This window comes from Pipistrellus kuhlii, unplaced genomic scaffold (assembly GCF_014108245.1).
Source record: "Pipistrellus kuhlii isolate mPipKuh1 unplaced genomic scaffold, mPipKuh1.p scaffold_m20_p_3, whole genome shotgun sequence".
In the NCBI taxonomy this organism is placed as follows: Eukaryota; Metazoa; Chordata; class Mammalia; order Chiroptera; family Vespertilionidae; genus Pipistrellus; species Pipistrellus kuhlii.
This window is the reverse complement of record NW_023425529.1, coordinates 167,708,260-167,725,389: the sequence shown is the minus strand read 5'-3', so window position 1 is coordinate 167,725,389 and position 17,130 is coordinate 167,708,260. Positions and strand designations below refer to the sequence as shown.

At 37.8% G+C, this 17,130-nt stretch overlaps 1 protein-coding gene across 5 annotated transcripts in view; it reads right to left on the bottom strand.

The window, feature by feature from the left end:
• The window catches only part of NSD3 (nuclear receptor binding SET domain protein 3), a 109,079-nt gene that overhangs the window by 6,618 nt on the left and 85,331 nt on the right, over window positions 1–17,130 (bottom strand). For 3 of the 5 annotated variants that reach the window (XM_045588868.1, XM_045588871.1, XM_045588870.1), the window contains 8 exons: window positions 15,693–15,876; window positions 11,512–11,714; window positions 10,741–10,853; window positions 9,940–10,209; window positions 4,842–4,958; window positions 2,770–2,911; window positions 1,595–1,701; window positions 34–238 (listed from right to left, as the gene is read on the bottom strand). In XM_045588868.1, coding sequence (XP_045444824.1) covers window positions 34–238; window positions 1,595–1,701; window positions 2,770–2,911; window positions 4,842–4,958; window positions 9,940–10,209; window positions 10,741–10,853; window positions 11,512–11,714; window positions 15,693–15,876 — 1,341 coding nt within the window. The remainder of the gene's footprint in view (window positions 1–33; window positions 239–1,594; window positions 1,702–2,769; window positions 2,912–4,841; window positions 4,959–9,939; window positions 10,210–10,740; window positions 10,854–11,511; window positions 11,715–15,692; window positions 15,877–17,130) is intronic. The other 2 variants (XM_036455211.2, XM_036455212.2) reach the window with 1 other exon arrangement.

Sequence of the window (17,130 nt, the reverse complement as noted above, 5' to 3'; positions counted from 1 at the left end):
CAAAAATGCAAGTCTGAGAAAGATCTCACTTACCATATGGTGGCTGAGTCAGGTTAAGGCATAGGAGGTGGTATGCTTTGGGACAGTCCTTTTTGTCACACATGACCAGCTCTCCACCATCTCCACATTGAAAACAGTAATCTTCATGCATCTGCTTTGATTCTGTTTTGATTTTTCGTCTCTTCTGCTTTAACTTAGCATTTCTTGCCCTTTCTTCAGTTGTTGCCACACATGCCGACTGCCAGGAAAAAGGATCACAGTTTAATGATCATAATGCAGGAAGCTGTACAAGAGAAGGGAAAAATCCTACAACACAGTCATTTAATTTCATCTGTTGTTCAATTAACTAAAAACACCAGGAAGCCGAGACCGGTTTGGCTCAGTGGATAGAGTGTCCGCCTGCAGACTGAAAGGTCCCGGGTTTGATTCCCGTCAAGGGCATGTACCTTGGTTGCAGGGACATCCCCAGTAGGGGGTGTGCAAAACGCAGCTGATTGATGTCTCTCTCAACGATGTTTCTGGCTCTCTATCCCTCTCTCTTCCTCTCTGTAAAAAAATCAATGAAATATATATATATTTAAATTAAAAATAAATAAAAACACCAGAAAGACTCATCCCAAAGAATGCTAAAATAAGCTGGTGTGGCTCATTTGGTTGGGCTTTGTCCCATGCTCCAAAAGGTAGCCAGGTCAATTCCCAGCCAGAGCACATGCTCAGGTTATGGCTCAAGCCCCAGTGGGGGATATGCAGGAGGCAGCTAATCAATGTTTCTATCCCTCTCTCCTCCCTTCCTCTCTCCATAAAATCAATAAAAAATACTTTAAAAAATTATAAGGACAATGAGATATAATTCATATACCATTAAGGTCACCATTTAAAAAACTTAATTATCTTTTTTTAAAAATTGCTTTTAGAGAGAGAGGGAAGGGAGAGAGAGAAACATCAATTTGTTGTGCACTCATCATGTATTCATTGGTTGATTTTTTTTTTTTAATATATTTTTATTGACTTCAGAGAGGAAGGAAAGAGGGAGGGAGATAGAAATATCCATGATGAGTGAGAATCATGGATAGGCTGCCTCCTGCAAGTCCCCCACTAGGGATTGAGCCCAAAACCCAGGCATGTGCCCTTAACCAAAATTGAACCTGGGACCTTTCAGTTTGCAGGCCGACGCTCTATCCATGGAGCCAAACTGACTAGGCTCATTGGTTGATTCTTGTATGTGCCCCGACTGGGGATCAAACCCACAATCTTAGCATGCTGTGATGACACTAACTGAGCTACCTGGGCAAAATTCACCATTTTATAGTATATAATTAAGTGGTTTTTAGTATATTGTGAATTAAAAAAAAAAAAAGTTTTCTAAAAGGATTTTGCTAGCTTCAAATTCTATCAGAAATACAAATACATTTTCAGAAACTAATAGATCTTACTAAGGTATTGGAAAGTCAGTCTAAACTCTGGGTAAACACCACTGAAGATCAGTGAACTAAACCAGGTATCCATTTGTCAGTATGTTCCTGAGATGGTCATATGCTTATGAGACTGCAGTAGCCCCTCCATACTGGCTCAGGGCAAGCCCCTGCACACTGACCTTGGGCCGCACTCCAAGAAAACCACTGCAGTTCTCTGCCCCACAGTGGCACTCCGTCCTGCCATTGCCCAGGCAATCCAGGTTATAATTAAAAGTTAACTCCATTCCTAAAACAGAAGAGAAATAATTATTTATATTCAAGTAACGGGGAAGAAACTGTAGTCATAGAAACTCTCGGAATGAAAAAATGAGACACAATTCTGACATCAACTTTTCCCTCCCCCACATTCTACATTGAAGACAGTGATGGAAAAAAAGAAAAAAGGAAAAAAATAACTAGAGGAAAACATCCCGACACACCCATGTTACAGCAAAAATAAATATTCTACAAAAGCCGTCACATCCTTTTCATTGAAGTGGTCAAAAACTATGTAATAGAGACCAGGATTTGAAATCTCTGTTTAAGAAAAATGAGTTCTAGTTTTCTTTTCTGAAGCTAATTTATACTAGTTTCTAAATGAACAATATGTCTGTGGAATTATGACGACCATACTGTTTCCAGTAATTAATACCTTGTATTCTGACTAGAAAAGAGTTCAAAATAGAAGTTTATTATCTACACCAAAGATCCAGTGATTCAAATTAGGAGGCCCCCGCTTTCTTTTACTGGACTTGAACAATCCACCGTGAGTCTAGATATACAACTGAAATTCCTTTTGGCTACAGCATTTCACACTCATTTTGCTACAAACTTAACAGAGGAGAAACTAAGCTTTGCTGTTAAGATGCTAGATGGGTAAGGAAAATTGAAAACTCTGGCTTCAAAAGTGTTTTATGTCTAATTTGAAACTGAATGTCTTTCAAAATAAAACAACCTCTCCCCACCCCCCAAACAAACCAAGAAACCCACTGATGTTAACATAGGCTTTTAAAACTTTAAAAAAAGGAAACAAAAGCTTAACCATCTGGTTATGTTATATAGACAGCAATAATGTGGAGAATTAATTCAGAAAGACTGGACCCAGAATTCTGTGATATTCTCTCTTACAGAGAAGCTCTTGCTGAGCTCCCTTTGCAGAACACAGATTTTTACTTCTTATTGGCAGATAACAACTCTAAATATAATTACTTATTTGAATAAATATCTGAGCACCAAACCTTGAAGAATGTTTTGCTTTCAGAGGATATACTTGCTTCCTAGGAAGGGGGCATGGGGAGCGAGTTGCTTTGTTTACCTGCAGGAATATCACACAGAGCAAAAAGTCCCACTCGAACGTCTCCATTCACTGTCCACTTTTGTGTTTCACAATTTGGATTACAACTGTGATTCATAAAGCGAGAGTAATTTCCTTTTGGGCCAGCATCAATTATACGGTCCTTCAGAAAGAAAAGAAGGGAAAGGTACCTTTGACATAAAACTAAAAATAAACATCTTAGAAACATCAATGCAGTCAAGAGCCACCAGGCAGCAGCTGATGCCTGATGAATGCAAACGTGAAAATGTGGCGCTCTCTGTACATTTAGTAAGTTATCTACTTCCTCTCATGACTTTCAAGTCAAAACAATCAAGATAAAGTGGAAACAAACAGACAGTAGAATAATGCTTAAAAGATGCTCTGGTCTTCGGTTTAGGAAAAGTATTTCTAAGAGAGCTCTGAGTTCAGACAGCGCCTTGTGAAGGGAACAGGGTGCTGAGCTGTCGCCCTCCTTTCCTGTTCTGAGCAAGAAGCACAACTAGAACAGGGCTAGAAGGCTCAGGGTTCAGGCCATGAAGAGCAAGTAGGAAAAATGAGAAACTTCTCTTCTGAATAAAGACTTGCAGATTTGATGGAAGGGGTATACTCAAGCATGTCAAACTTGTGGCCCTGAGTTTGACATGCTCGAGTGGTTTTCCTTTTTTTTTTTCGATTAGCAATAATCACACCTCAGATAAGTCTCACTGGCTATGAAACTTCATAGCCAGTGCAAAGCTGATAGTTTTTTTTAAATTTGTTCTAATTTTACTTGTAGTGAAGTCTAAAATACAGTACAAACCTTCTCATTGGGCCCCTAATTTTAAATTCTGATCATCTGGATAAGCCCTATAAGATGTTGTAAAGATGGCTGGAGGGGTCACTGACAGTGAAGATAGGATTTAGGAGCCAATTGACAATCTATATATATAAAAGCCCAGTGACCATTATTGCAGAATGACCAGAAAGACTGGCCGCTATGAAGTGTACTGACCAGCAGGGGGGCAGACACTCAATTCAGGAGCTGCCCATGGTGGTCAGTGGGCTCCCACAGCAGAAGCATGCTCAGCCAGAAGCTGGGGTCATGAATGGTAGTGCAGCGGTGGTGGCAGGAGCCTCTTCCACTTCCATGGCAGCACTATGGAGCGGTGAGCCATGCAGTAAGGAGCAAGCAGGTGGGTGGTAAGGAGTGAGCAGTCAGGTCGTGAGGAGTGAGCAGTCAGGCAGTAAGGAGCAAGCAGGCAGGCAGTTGGGAGCAAGAGATCCCAGATTGTGAGAGGGCTAAGGGCAGGCTGAACCCCCACCCTTGCATGAATTTTATGCATCGGGCCTCTAGTCATAAATAAATGGCATTGTATGTTTATGGAATATATATTCATGAAAGCTGTAAAAAGTTTCAAACAATACCATATGAGTTAAAATAATATTTCTTCTACATGATCTCCAGTTCTTAACTTTAATGACATTCCGACTCAGTTTTAGGAATGGCCTGGCACACAGGAAACATGGGTACTAATCTTTGCTCTTCATTAAACTGTAACAAGGTATTCAACCATTTACCACGGCTAGACCTCACTTTCTTGTCCTCTGTAAATCAGAAGACTAGTGAAGAAATTGAATTGACTTACAACTGCATGTATTAAACCAGCAGTTCCGTTGTTTTTCTTATGACAGCATTTATATCTCCTAAACCATTAAAAAATTTAAATGTGCAGAACAATTTTCAGAGTTAGAATTTTTGCTAAATCTGAACTTTAACAGCGGTTTATAACTTAGAATTAGTGCTCCTTCCCTCCTTCAGTGATAAAGCAACTGAGGGCTAGTCTTTCAGTGCCTAAGAGGAGCTGGGACCAGAATCCAGGTGTGTCAACCTTTCCTGTTCTCTTTCACTCGCAGTGCTGTCTCACATGACCTGTGCAAGGCTGCAGCAAGCATTCATTTTGTGCTGGTATAATTAGCACATTATGGTGGAGAGCACACTGGCTACTGCTGATCATTATACTTTGTCTGAAAAAATCAAATTAGAGGAAACAGTTCAACCTAAGATCATGAAAATAAAAACAAAGTAATTTTACCTTGGTGACAGTTAACATATAAAAATTGGTTACACTGTTCTCATGGGCTCGCTTGATTCGCAATCTGCATTCTTCTTCATCAATTAATTCGCCAACATATTCATTTACAAATTCACCCTACAGAGAAGCATGCAGTATATAAATGTGAAATCAGGGTATTATATTAGAAAGCGTTCCTTAACACAACATGTATGATCCAAGATAATTAACCAAAAAGAACTATAGAATATAGCTTCAACCATCAACTACTTGTAGTTGCTGTTATTCATGTGCATTCAGGCACTATTTTTCTTGTACCAGTGCTGCAAAATATAATGATCTGCTTGTCTTTTTTAGCTGACAATATTATGTCCATAGTCCAAGTGACACAATTATGGTCCATCACTGGAACCTGGGATAAGGCAACCTGGAGCCTCTGAAACTATTCTACAACATTATAAACCATTTATTATGGTTTGTATTTGTTATTCTATGAAAATGAATGAATATAGAAAAATTAATGCTGATATTAAATATCAGAAATGTATGTGCCAAAACTTGATGTACCACTGTGAATAAATATTTCTAACTATTTTGTAAAAGAAATACTTTTGATGTCCAAAATGACAAACCATTAACCTCAAAGAGTTGTTTACTGAACCATGAGCTGTTAATTAAATTGTGAATTAAAGACCTTATAAAGTGCTAAAAATCTGTCCTTAAAGACTGTAAAAAGAGGGTATAATTCAGTGTTTATACATATTTTTCAATTCCTAAGAAGCCGCCTGACAGCAAGAAGTGCATGCTGTCACACAATGCCAGGATTTAGGTATGAAAAGAGGGGACTCATGGTTCACTCTGTTTCACATTTGGCATCTGTCCCTTAATGTACCAAAAGCCTTTCCCATGTTGCTACAGTCTTGATGATTGTGCTTTTCAGAGACCATATATTTCTAGCTGTTTTGTAAAAGACCAGTGACCTTACACTAGCAATTCTTCAAGTGCTAAAGGGCAGAACAATCTTGATTACATTTCTTTTCTCTTGATTACAGTTGGCCCTTGAACAACATGGTTTTGAACTGTGCACGTCTATCCACACATGGATTTTTTTTCAATAAATACCTGTACTATTTTCCACCTGTGACTGGGAGCCCACAGATGGAGGCTGACTGTACGCACTGATGTATACTGTTTTATAATATATAGGGAACTTGAATATCCTTAGATTCTGGTGCCTGGAGGGGTCCTGGAACCAATCCCTGTGCCACAACATAAGTTTTGGGGGAATCAAAAAAGTTCAACTGTGTGCGTGATCAGTGTCGCTAACCTGTGCATATTCAAAGGTCAACTGTATATCATGAATTAAGTAAATTAAAACACATTTTAAATAAATACAACTATTATTAAAAAGTGTTAAAAAGATATTAAGCTACACAGTTTTCAGGATGACTCTAAACATTCCCCTGAAATCATAGGCAAAAAAATTTGTATGTGTGTTATGCATGGCATTATAGTAGTATCAAAATTTGAATCACGTAATATTTTACATGCAGATGGCCTTTGCCTGAGCAGCCCAATACACATATCCAAGGCATTAGCAAGTCCTATTGGCTCTAATTTCAAAATGTCAGAAATCCAACCTCTTCTCTCCTGCACAACTACAACCCTAGTGGTGTATGCCACCATCATCTCTCTCCTGGATTATAAATGGTTTCCTTTTTATCACTTTCCCCATTACCACAAATTCTCTGTACTACAGCCAAAAGTATTCTTTTGAAACCCAAGTGTGGCAGACAGACTCTGAAGGTGGCCCTCATGACCTCTGCCTCCTGGTGTTCACATGGCTCTGCAATCCCCTCAAGTGAGCAGGACCTGTGACTTGCAATAGAACATGACAAAGGTGATGGACATATGTGATTACATGAGTCTGTTACATTATGACTTTAGCATACATCTTGCTGGCTGTAAGGAAGCAAAGAACCATGTTGAGGAACCTCATTTGACAAGGAATTGTAGGCAGCCTCCAGAGGACAACAAAACAGTAACAACAAGTGAAACACACAAACAAAACACCTGAAGCTCTCAGGCTTACATCTCCAAGGAAATTATTCTGCCAACAGCTATGCAGGCAGGGAAGTGGATCCTTGCTTAGCCAAGGCACATGAGTGAGAATCCAGCCCTGGGAAGCACCCTGACTGCACCTTGAGAGGACCCAGCTAAGCATTGCCCAGACTCCTCACCCACAGAAACTGTGAGATAATCAGATATGTGTTACATTTTAAGTTGCCAAGTTTGTGGTAACATGGTTATGCAGCAATAGAAAACAAATACATCAAGTATCAGATCAAGTCAGTCCCTACTAAAATGCTCCAGAAATTTCCCATCCTGTAATGCCCATATGATCTAGCCTCTCTCCTATCCCCACCTGCCACTCTTCTCCTTGCCTTTCTTCTCCTGGTGCTTTGTTGTTGTTGCTGGAACATACTAAGGCATTTGTATTTGTTTTACTTTAGTCTGAAATACTCTTCTCAACACTTATCTTTGTGACTTTCTCCCTCCCATTTCAGGTGAAATGTCCCCTCCTCAGGCCTTCCTTAGCCAATCAATTTAAAGTAGCAATCCCAGTCACCCGCTATCCCTTCTGACAGCTGTTTTCTTTGCAGCATTTAGTGGTACTCGGCATTAGATATCTGTTTATTATTTGTCTTGTTCACTACTGTTTTTCCAGGTACTGGGATAGTACCTGGCACATTGAAGAAGCTTCACAAATATGAACCAAATGAATGAGCTTCTTCATAAGCAATCTAACCTATAGAAACACGTGCATAAAGAGAGATGACCAAGAAAGTTCACTACAGAACTTTAAAAAATCTGTAAATGTGTATGTGTGTACATGCATGTATTGGAAAATAGGTTATATAAATTATGGTACATAATTTGGTACATTTTACTATGAAATACAGTGAGTTTAACAAAAAGAATGAATTGAAAAAACAAAAATAATGAGTTGAAGCCGAGACTGGTTTGGCTCAGTGGATGGAGCATCGGCCTGCAGAGTGGGGGGTCCCAGGTTCGATTCCTGTCAGGGGCATGTGCCTTGGTTGCAGGCATATCCCCAGTGGGAGGTGTGCGGGAGGCAGCTGATCGATGTTTCTCTCTCATCGATGTTTCTGGCTCTCTGTCTCTCTCTCTTCCTCTCTGTGGAAGATCAATGAGAGTGTATTTGAAAAAAAAAAAGAAAAGAAAAATTTAAAAAATAATGAGTTGAAATCTCTACGTACTGCTATAAAAATGTATGTATGATATGTTAAGTGAGAAATATGTATGATTATATTTGTTTTAAAAACCCTACAAATATAGAATATATGATTGTATATTTGCATATGTGTTAATACTTACAACTACACAGAAAAAGTCCTAAAAAGCTACATATCAACCTAGTAACAATAGTCATCTTTTGTGAGGAGACCAATAATTGAAGGATGAAGGAGGAATATCTTTCTTGTATTGATTTTCTTTACTACATTATGTGGTATTTTTTAATCACAAAGGTGATTTATTATTTTTTTTATTTTTAAAAAATATATATTTTATTAATTTTTTACAGAGAGGAAGGGAGAGGAATAGAGAGCTAGAAACACTGATGAGAGTCATCAATCAGCTGCCTCTTGCACGCCCCCTACTGGGGATGTGCCTGCAACCAACGTACATGCCCTTGACTGCAATGGAACCCAGGACCCTTCAGTCCACAGGCTGACTCTCTATCCACTGAGCCAAACCGGATTCAGCCAAAGGTGATTCTTTAAAAGGTAGAAATAATTACAGCATGGTGGTGTGGCTCAGTGGTTGAGCACTGACCTATAAACCAGGAGGTCACAGTTTGATTCCCAGTCAGCGCACATGCCTGGGTTTCAGGCTTGATCCCCAGTAGGGGGCATGTAGGAAGAAGCTGATCAATATTTATTTCTCATCATTGATATTTCTCTCTCTCCCTCTCTCTGAAATAAAGAAAAAAATATATATTTAAAAAAAAGAGTTAATTACTAATTCTCACTAGGTCCACCTCTCTCAATGAATATATCTCCAAGTTCTATATATTGGCATTTGGCAGGGGTAGGAGATAAAAAGGGGGGCAGGGCAGGAACTTGTTATAAAATGCAGAATATACTGTCCCAGATATATCTGGGTGATACTGTTTTTAAGGACCCCAGGCCCTAGCTGGTTTGGCTCAGTGGATAGAGCATTGGCCTGCAGACCAAAGGGTCCTGGGTTTGATTTCAATCAAGGGCATGTACCTTGGTTGCAGGGTCCTGGACAGAGCTCAGGGCTCGTGCAGGAGGCAACCAATCAACGTGTTTCTCTCACGTTGATGTTTCTCTCTGTCCTTCCTTCTCTTTCACTCTTCTTAAAAATGAATGAAAAAATAGTCTCAGGTGATGATTAATAATAATAATAATAATAACAATGACGACGACGACCTTGGGAGGTTTTGAGAATCTCTAAAGTTTGAGAGCCTCTGAGCAGTAGGATATATTGGTGATTTTTTTTTTTCTTTGAGTTATTTGTATTTAGAAAATGTTCTGCAGTGGACAATGCATTTCTGTGTTAAACAAAGGGACTTTTGAAAAATTGCCTAAAGTACTGAACTTTTTCTGGTTGCTTTTGGGTATATGATCTAATTTGAGACTAGCAGCAATGTGAAGGGCAGGGAATACTATGTCTATTTTAGAGATGAGGAAACTGACACTCAGGGAGGCTGACTGACTTGGCCACAGTTTCATAGCTAATGAATTAAGACATTGGAGCAAAGTCCTGGCTATTGCCTTTACTAGGTCTTTACATCTAGGTCTACTTTGATTAACAAGTAAAAAATACTTCAGACAGAAAATGACCATTGTCCCTTTTCCTTTTTATGACTGATCATAAGACAACCAAAATTTTCGTATGTTTTATCACTACCACTTCCTATAGCTTCTTTGCTAAAGAAATGCCAAACTCTCAACTTGGGAAATTTCAGGATTCCGCCAGGGATCACCATACATTTCATCCCCGTTGAAGCTTCTCTGAGAGGCACAGGGCCTGATCTGGTTCTGATCACCAGTGCCCTGTCCCACAATACCTTCTTAATGCTCCTTTTGGTCCTGAGGCCCCAGCCTCTTCGCTCCGTTTTGATGATTTCTGCATCAGGGTAGAGCCTCTTTGTGAAGCACTGGTTCTGGCAACGATCCCCGGCGGGGCACACCTGCGGGTGACACTCGTACTGCAGCATTCTGTTCAGGCACTCGGATTCCAAGCCGCAAGGGTTCTCATCGGCTGGCTTGCAGTTACAGCGGGGAATCTCTGACAGGTCTGCAACCTGGATCTGCACCTTTCCTATGACTTTGTTAGCCTAGAAAACAAAATCACAGATGAGGAGGAGGAATTTAAACAGAGCACCCGAAACTTCCAAGCTATTCTTGGCTCTGCTACTGCCTTGCAGCATGACTAAGAAAGGCTCGTTATCGTAATAGCAATTTCCCCATAAATAAACTAAGAATAAGGACTGCTTCTTAGTTGGCAAAAATACCAAAAACTGATGTGAATTCTCATTTATCTGTTCAGTGTATTTCTCCTTCTACTAGTTGGAAAATTCATAACTAAAAACAACTATGGACTATCTGGACGAAAGGGCAAACCTCTCTATTCTCATTTGGTGGCAGAATAACCTGGTAGAGCAGGAACAGGATTTCCCATCAAACACGTCACTCCCAGGTGCCAGAGGGCTTATCGGAGACCTCATCCCCACAAAACACAGCTCCCGCTCCCATCTGACTATGACACTGCTAAAAAGCTCTGTTTGTTTTACAAAAGACTCTCACTACTAAGAGAATACTACACTTCATCTTGCCCGTCCAATACCAATCTCAGGGAAGAGACTCACTTTGATGTGTTTGTAAGGAGGAGGTTTTTTCGAGTTTTTTTCAATCTCTAGTGCTTCTTTACTTTCTCTTTGTGCTTTCAGCTCCTGGAAACGTTTTGCAGCTTCTTCCAGAGCTGCCAATGAGACCAAACAAAGTATATAAATGCCAACAAACAAACAATACCTGTTGGGAGAGCAGTTCTACTCTGCCTTCCCAATGCTCTGAACTGGGCCGCTTTTTTCTTTTAAAAATCATTTCTGGAAATAACTACTTACCACCAGGACAGGGTAGCACTGAAATAGGATATGACTCACTGTTGGCTGAACACTGCTCTATGCAAGCTGCAGCCTCAGAGATGAGGTTCTGCTTCCGTGATCAGAGGCTTCCACGTGAACCCCAGGGGAGCCTTTCACCTGGCACTAGCTTTAAATTCACTTTGCTCTTGCCCAGAAAGCCAACTTCCTGTACCTTGTTGCAGAACCAGTTGTAAGGCTCTCCATGGGAAGCTCTGTTACTCTTCAGTGGTAAAGGAGCTTCAGTGATTAAGGAAACTGTTCCAGAAAAATCTATGTCTAGAAAGATCACTGAAGAAACTCCACTCACTCACGCAGCAGAGCCTACCAAACCGAAAACATTATTTTTATAACTGATTAGATTCTGACATGGTTCTAATGGGGTTACCTGGTGAAAATTCTCTACTACCAGAAGTATGTCATATGCGAGGTGGAAGATGTTGAGAAATCAACTCTGGAGTCTTAGTTTTGAGTCATCATAAACATCATCCAACTTACCTTTTTTGAAGGTCTTGTTAATACTAGTCTGCCCCTCAGCAAAGCTTTTGTCTCCTTCAACATAAGGGAACACTCTGCCTTGGTGCACCCAATAGTAGTCATGAGAACCAAAGAAGAACACAGGGAAGTCCCCCAAGTTATGCTTAAGGCCCTGGATGTTCAGTGGCACAGACCTGGGATTGCAAATCTCTGCTGGCCACCATCTGAAAACAAAAACAATTTTAGGCCAAAGGGATAAAAAACAGACTATTCTTTACATGGCTGGCAGGATGGAATAAGAGATTTTGTACCGTGACATTTTCATTCAAACTCTAAGGACACAAAATACCCTGATTATCTTTAATCCTGCTCAAACCACTCAACATTTAAAATCATATTGGTTAATGAATTTGTTAATGAAATAGTGAAACTAGGCCATAAACACCCAATCTAGCGACTTTCTTTTAAAAATATCTCATATTTGTAAAATAATATATATCATGGAAATATAAGCTATAAAGCATAATAAAATACTTAATCCACGACCCACCTTAAGAATTAGAAATTACCAATATCATTCCAAACCAAATTTCTATCCTAAAAAAGTTGTTTTTCTCCAAACTTGGCATTTTTAAATCAACATCGTCCTCCAAGGTGTAAAAGTTTATTTCTAGTAGTCCAGGGGCTCATTTCAGAATAAACTGATGCTACAGTAAAGAATGACCATTCCCATTCAAATTATTATTTTCTGACTCTATTCACTCAGAATAAATACTTTTTGGTCAAATGTACCAAAAAGACTTATATCAGTGTATTTCAAAATCTAATTCATCTTGGATCACAATAAACGTGGACTTTGGGACAGAATGAAACAGAACTGTTTCATGCCATGATGACTGAAACCATAGCAATCTCTGAATGAAACCATCTGTGAGGCGCATGTGACAATTTCCAGCAATTGGGCAAGTCAGAAATTCAAAGGTGGAGCTTTTGTAGTATGTAAAACCATCAATATGAACAGTAAACATACAAAAACTTAAAATTTGTCAGTCACTTATTGTATAGGTGCCTAATAAAGCCATTTATCTAATGAACAATTGTATTATTTAGAAGATAAATGACAGCATGGCTACATTCTCAGGATTATAGGGCAGAATCTGAACACGCTTCATCTAAAATGTACCTGCTGTCCATCTAAGAATGAATGAAAAACACAGGCAAGAGCCTGTGCTCAAATTGTTCAAACAAAAGCACTGTTCTGTGTAATCAGTGTTTGGTTTCCCTTAAAGTGGACGAGGAAATGGCTATTTCTAAACCATTTAAAGGCATTTCAGTATGTACATAAGGACTACATTCATGGGGTCTGTGCCAGAGGTTGTCCCACGTCCTCATATTTCCCCCAGGAAGCTGTACACTGGAGCAACTAGATACTGAAAAGAAACAGCTTCATGTGACCCAGCTAGGCCTGACTGGAAAAAATATATTAAGACTTAGTTCATGGATGGAAGTCTTTGCAGAACATACAAGAAGAATTTGACCTGCATATAAATCTCACTGGGCTTTGAACTGGAGAAATGCTTTGGGGTTCTTTAAATGCAATGTAATTAAAACTCAAGTATTTAAGTTAAGGCAAAGATCTTTTCACACTCACAACTTCTTAAAAAAGAAAATATATAATGTACAGCATGGTGGCTATAGTTAATAATACTGTATTATATTTTTGAAAGTTGCTAACAGAGTAGATTTAAAAATTCTCATCAGGAGAAAATAATATTATAAGTATGTATGGAGATAAATGTTAACTAGACTTATTGTGATCATTTCACAATACTATATACAAATCCTGAAACAATATGTTATACAACTGAAACTAATATGTCAGCAATATCTCAAAAAAAGCTCCCCATAAAATTAAATATACAGAAAATATTCTAAAATTTACTTGAAGAGCTAAATGTTTCTTATATTGTTTTAGATATTTGTTATCCAGGAATGTATCTAGTAATTGTCAAACCCATGTCTCTCCACTCCCATTTATATATTGAGTATATATATATATATATATATATATATATATATATATATATATATAAATTATAAAAGCAGTGTTTATTTTAAAAATAAAACAATGCGCAAATGTATAACAGAAAAACTGAAAATGCTTCTCCTTGTAATCTCATGCCTAGCACTATTAACATTAGATAGGTTTCTTTCCAGGTATTAAAAACATATTACATCTAGAGCTACAATTTAAAAAAATTATATAAATACATGGAAAGATAATGTACATATTGTTTAACATGTTTTCTAAATTCTAAATAGCAAGTATCTCCCTATGTTACTATACAGCCCTGCATTATTCTTTTATTGCCTTCAAGATACTTTACAATACGGGTATCATATAATTTATTTGACAAATCCCTTATGGACTGAGTATTTGGGTTATTTCAAATAGCACCACAATGAATACCTCAACAAATACATTTTTTCCTTACATAAATTTCTTGAAAGGGAAGTGCTGAGTCAAGGAGTATACAGTTACAATTTTAATACTCATTTCCCTATGCCCTCTCTAGCCGCAAAATTATTACTCTTTTATATCTTTGCCAATCTGTTAAGAGGGAGGGAAAAAACCTCTCTGTTTTTAACGAACATTTATTTTTTAGTGAGGCTGAGCATTTTCCATGTTTATTTTTCCATTTGCTATTCTTTTGCAAACTGGCTCTTTCTCTTCTTCGCCGTCTCCACACACACACACACACACCCAACATAAGATATTTGTCTTTTCTTATTGAAAGTAGAAAAGCAAACACTTTATCCTGGTTTGACATGTGCTTTTTAAAACTTTATAATGTCGTTTGCCATACAGTATAAAATTGTTTATGTATTCAAATTGTCCATCTTTTTAGGACTTGGAGATTTCTTGTTATATATTAAAAAAACAGTGGGAGGGCTACTCAACCTCAATGCCACTTACTCAGCTAAATAACAAAGTTTTTAAAGTTAAATAGATATAGAAATATATCTTATTTAGGACTTTAATTGAAAAATAGAATTCTATTGTGTTCTCTTGAACAGTATCTATTTTCTTAGTAAAACAATAAACTTATCCCTCAAAATGCAGATTGCAAAGTTTTAAAAATACATCACTATTCCTATGCAGTGAAGGCTTGTATAAAAAAACAGGCTTCTTAAAAGGAGAAAGTTTTATTAAAATAATAGTAATCATGCCTACTTCTTATTCTCTTAAGAGCTAAAGGCTGTTAATGAAACAATTTCTCTCTTTAAATCCTAAAAATCTCTCTCTTTGCACACAGGTTAAATATGGACCAGATTAAGGGGCAAAGAGAGCTATTTTGGCCAGGGAAAAACTTGTTTTTATTAGAACCACAGATCAATATAAAGCTAATTAGGGCACAAAGAAAACATCTTCTCCATTTACCACATAACACCTTTTATTCCAAAATCTAGTAGTACATAGTTTATTAGTATAAAACAACTTTTGGAGCTTAAAAACAAAAGCCAACCAACCAATAAAACAAAAAAAAAATTTCACAACTAACTTTCTCAATCTTGTAAAAACCCAGACTCAAAATATGTTTCTTGCCTGGCTGGTGTGACTCAGTGGTTGATAGTTAACTTATGAACCAGAAGGTCACGGTTTGATTCCCGGTCAGGGCACATGCCCAGGTTGTGGGCTCAATCCCCTGTAGGGAGTGTGCAGGAGGCAGCCAATCAATGATTCTCTCTCATCACTGATGTTTCTTTCTCTCTCTCCCTCTCTTTTCCTCTCTGACAATCAATAAAAATATTTTATTTTTTAAATATATTTTATTGATTTTTTTACAGAAGAAGAGAGAGGGATAGAGAGTTAGAAACATCGATGAGAGAGAATCATCGATCAGCTGCCTCTTGCATACCCCTACTGGGGATTTGGCCGCAACCAAGGTACATGCCCTTGGCCAGGATCAAATCTGGGACCTTTCAGTCCGCAGGCTGACGCTCTATCCATTGAGCCAAACCGGTTTCAGCAAAAAATATTTTAAAAATAAAATAAATATATGTTTCTTCTCTCTCTCTCTCTCTCTCTTTTAAAGGAAGTAGCTCTGCTGTTCCACCTGTCTGCTAGCCAGTTTGTACACAGTTTATGAACGTAGGTCTAAATGATTGAATACTTCCTCTTTGTCCTTGGAAAAACTTGCCTGTAATTTCCCAATTTGACCCAAACAATCTGCTTGTAATGCAGTTTCTTGCCAGCTTTACAGTCATTACAATTCCAGCAGCCTTCTGGCATTTCTATGCTCAGGCATTCTGGGTGGAAGGAAGCTGGGCACGATTCACAGCAGAGCAATCTTCCACCTTGAAACAAATAAACAGTCTTAATAACTGAGAAAAGAGGAAAGAGAAAAAGAAAGAAAAAGGAGAAAATTATCATTTAAGTGCATAAACTTTGATTCAAATTGGGGGAAAATAACAAAGGATGGAGTCATATCTATGGTGATGGATTAAAATAGAAAGCAAATGAACAGATGTAGCTTCTTCCCTTTTTCAGAACTTCAATGGCCAGAAACTCAGCTTTTGAATAGGAAGAGAAACATTATTGTACTCCTTACCCCTGTAAAACGTGGGCTATTGAGCTATCAGTTTAGTAGGAAGATAAAACTCTTAAAATATGACAAAATAGGTGTATTAAATTTTTAGACTGAGTAAATTTGAGAGCAGATTTTCTAAGAAATATGTAGCAGCTTACTTTCTTTTCTCCTTGAGAGCTAAGAAAGCAAGCAATGGTCATCTTTGTATTTTAATCCAGTGCCATAGTCGACTAAAATCACTTTATAATAAAATTAGCAAGAATGAAACTAGGCAATAGGTTGATCAGCACTTTTTACTGCCCATAAAGGGGTACAGAAACACAAAAAGATTTCACTTGCTCAAGGTGATGATTACATACATCATCATTACCTTTTTAGTGAAGATAAACAAAGTCAAACAAGCTATAGAGCAGTGGTTTGTAATTTTTTCATCACCAAGGATCCCCTTCTCTTCACTCATGAACCCATATGCTTCCAAATATATTATCAACCAAAAATAAAAACACCAAAACAAGGCCCTACATTAAAAAATAACATTTTTCTATGTTATTAACCAAAGAAATATATAACTGCCAATTAGAGCTTCTGAATCCAATAACAAAACTAGCATTATCACACTATAATATTTAAATCATAGCCAAATATAAAGACTCATGCAGTTGTATTTTGTGTGCTTCTATTAGATTTTCTGAAATATTTAGTTTAAAAATTTTATTTACATAAGTCTTTTCTGACTTCATATAGAGAACCACTGCTTTATAGTATAAAAAGTAAATATCAGCGTAGAATGAAGTACCACACGCGAGGAGATCCCTCCAACTTGTCTAGGAAAATCCTCTCCTTTGAAATACATAAAATGATCTCTGGATTAAGACCAAAACAGATGTGGCAAACAAAACAAAATATTACTAAATGCAAAGAAATGAAAGAGATGGAGGAGTGGAAGATTAGATATTTCTAACAGGCATTTCAACAAGTGATGGAGAAGAATGTTAACTACTGAAGATGAAATATGATAAAGACATTTACTGCAAAAACATCATCTTCC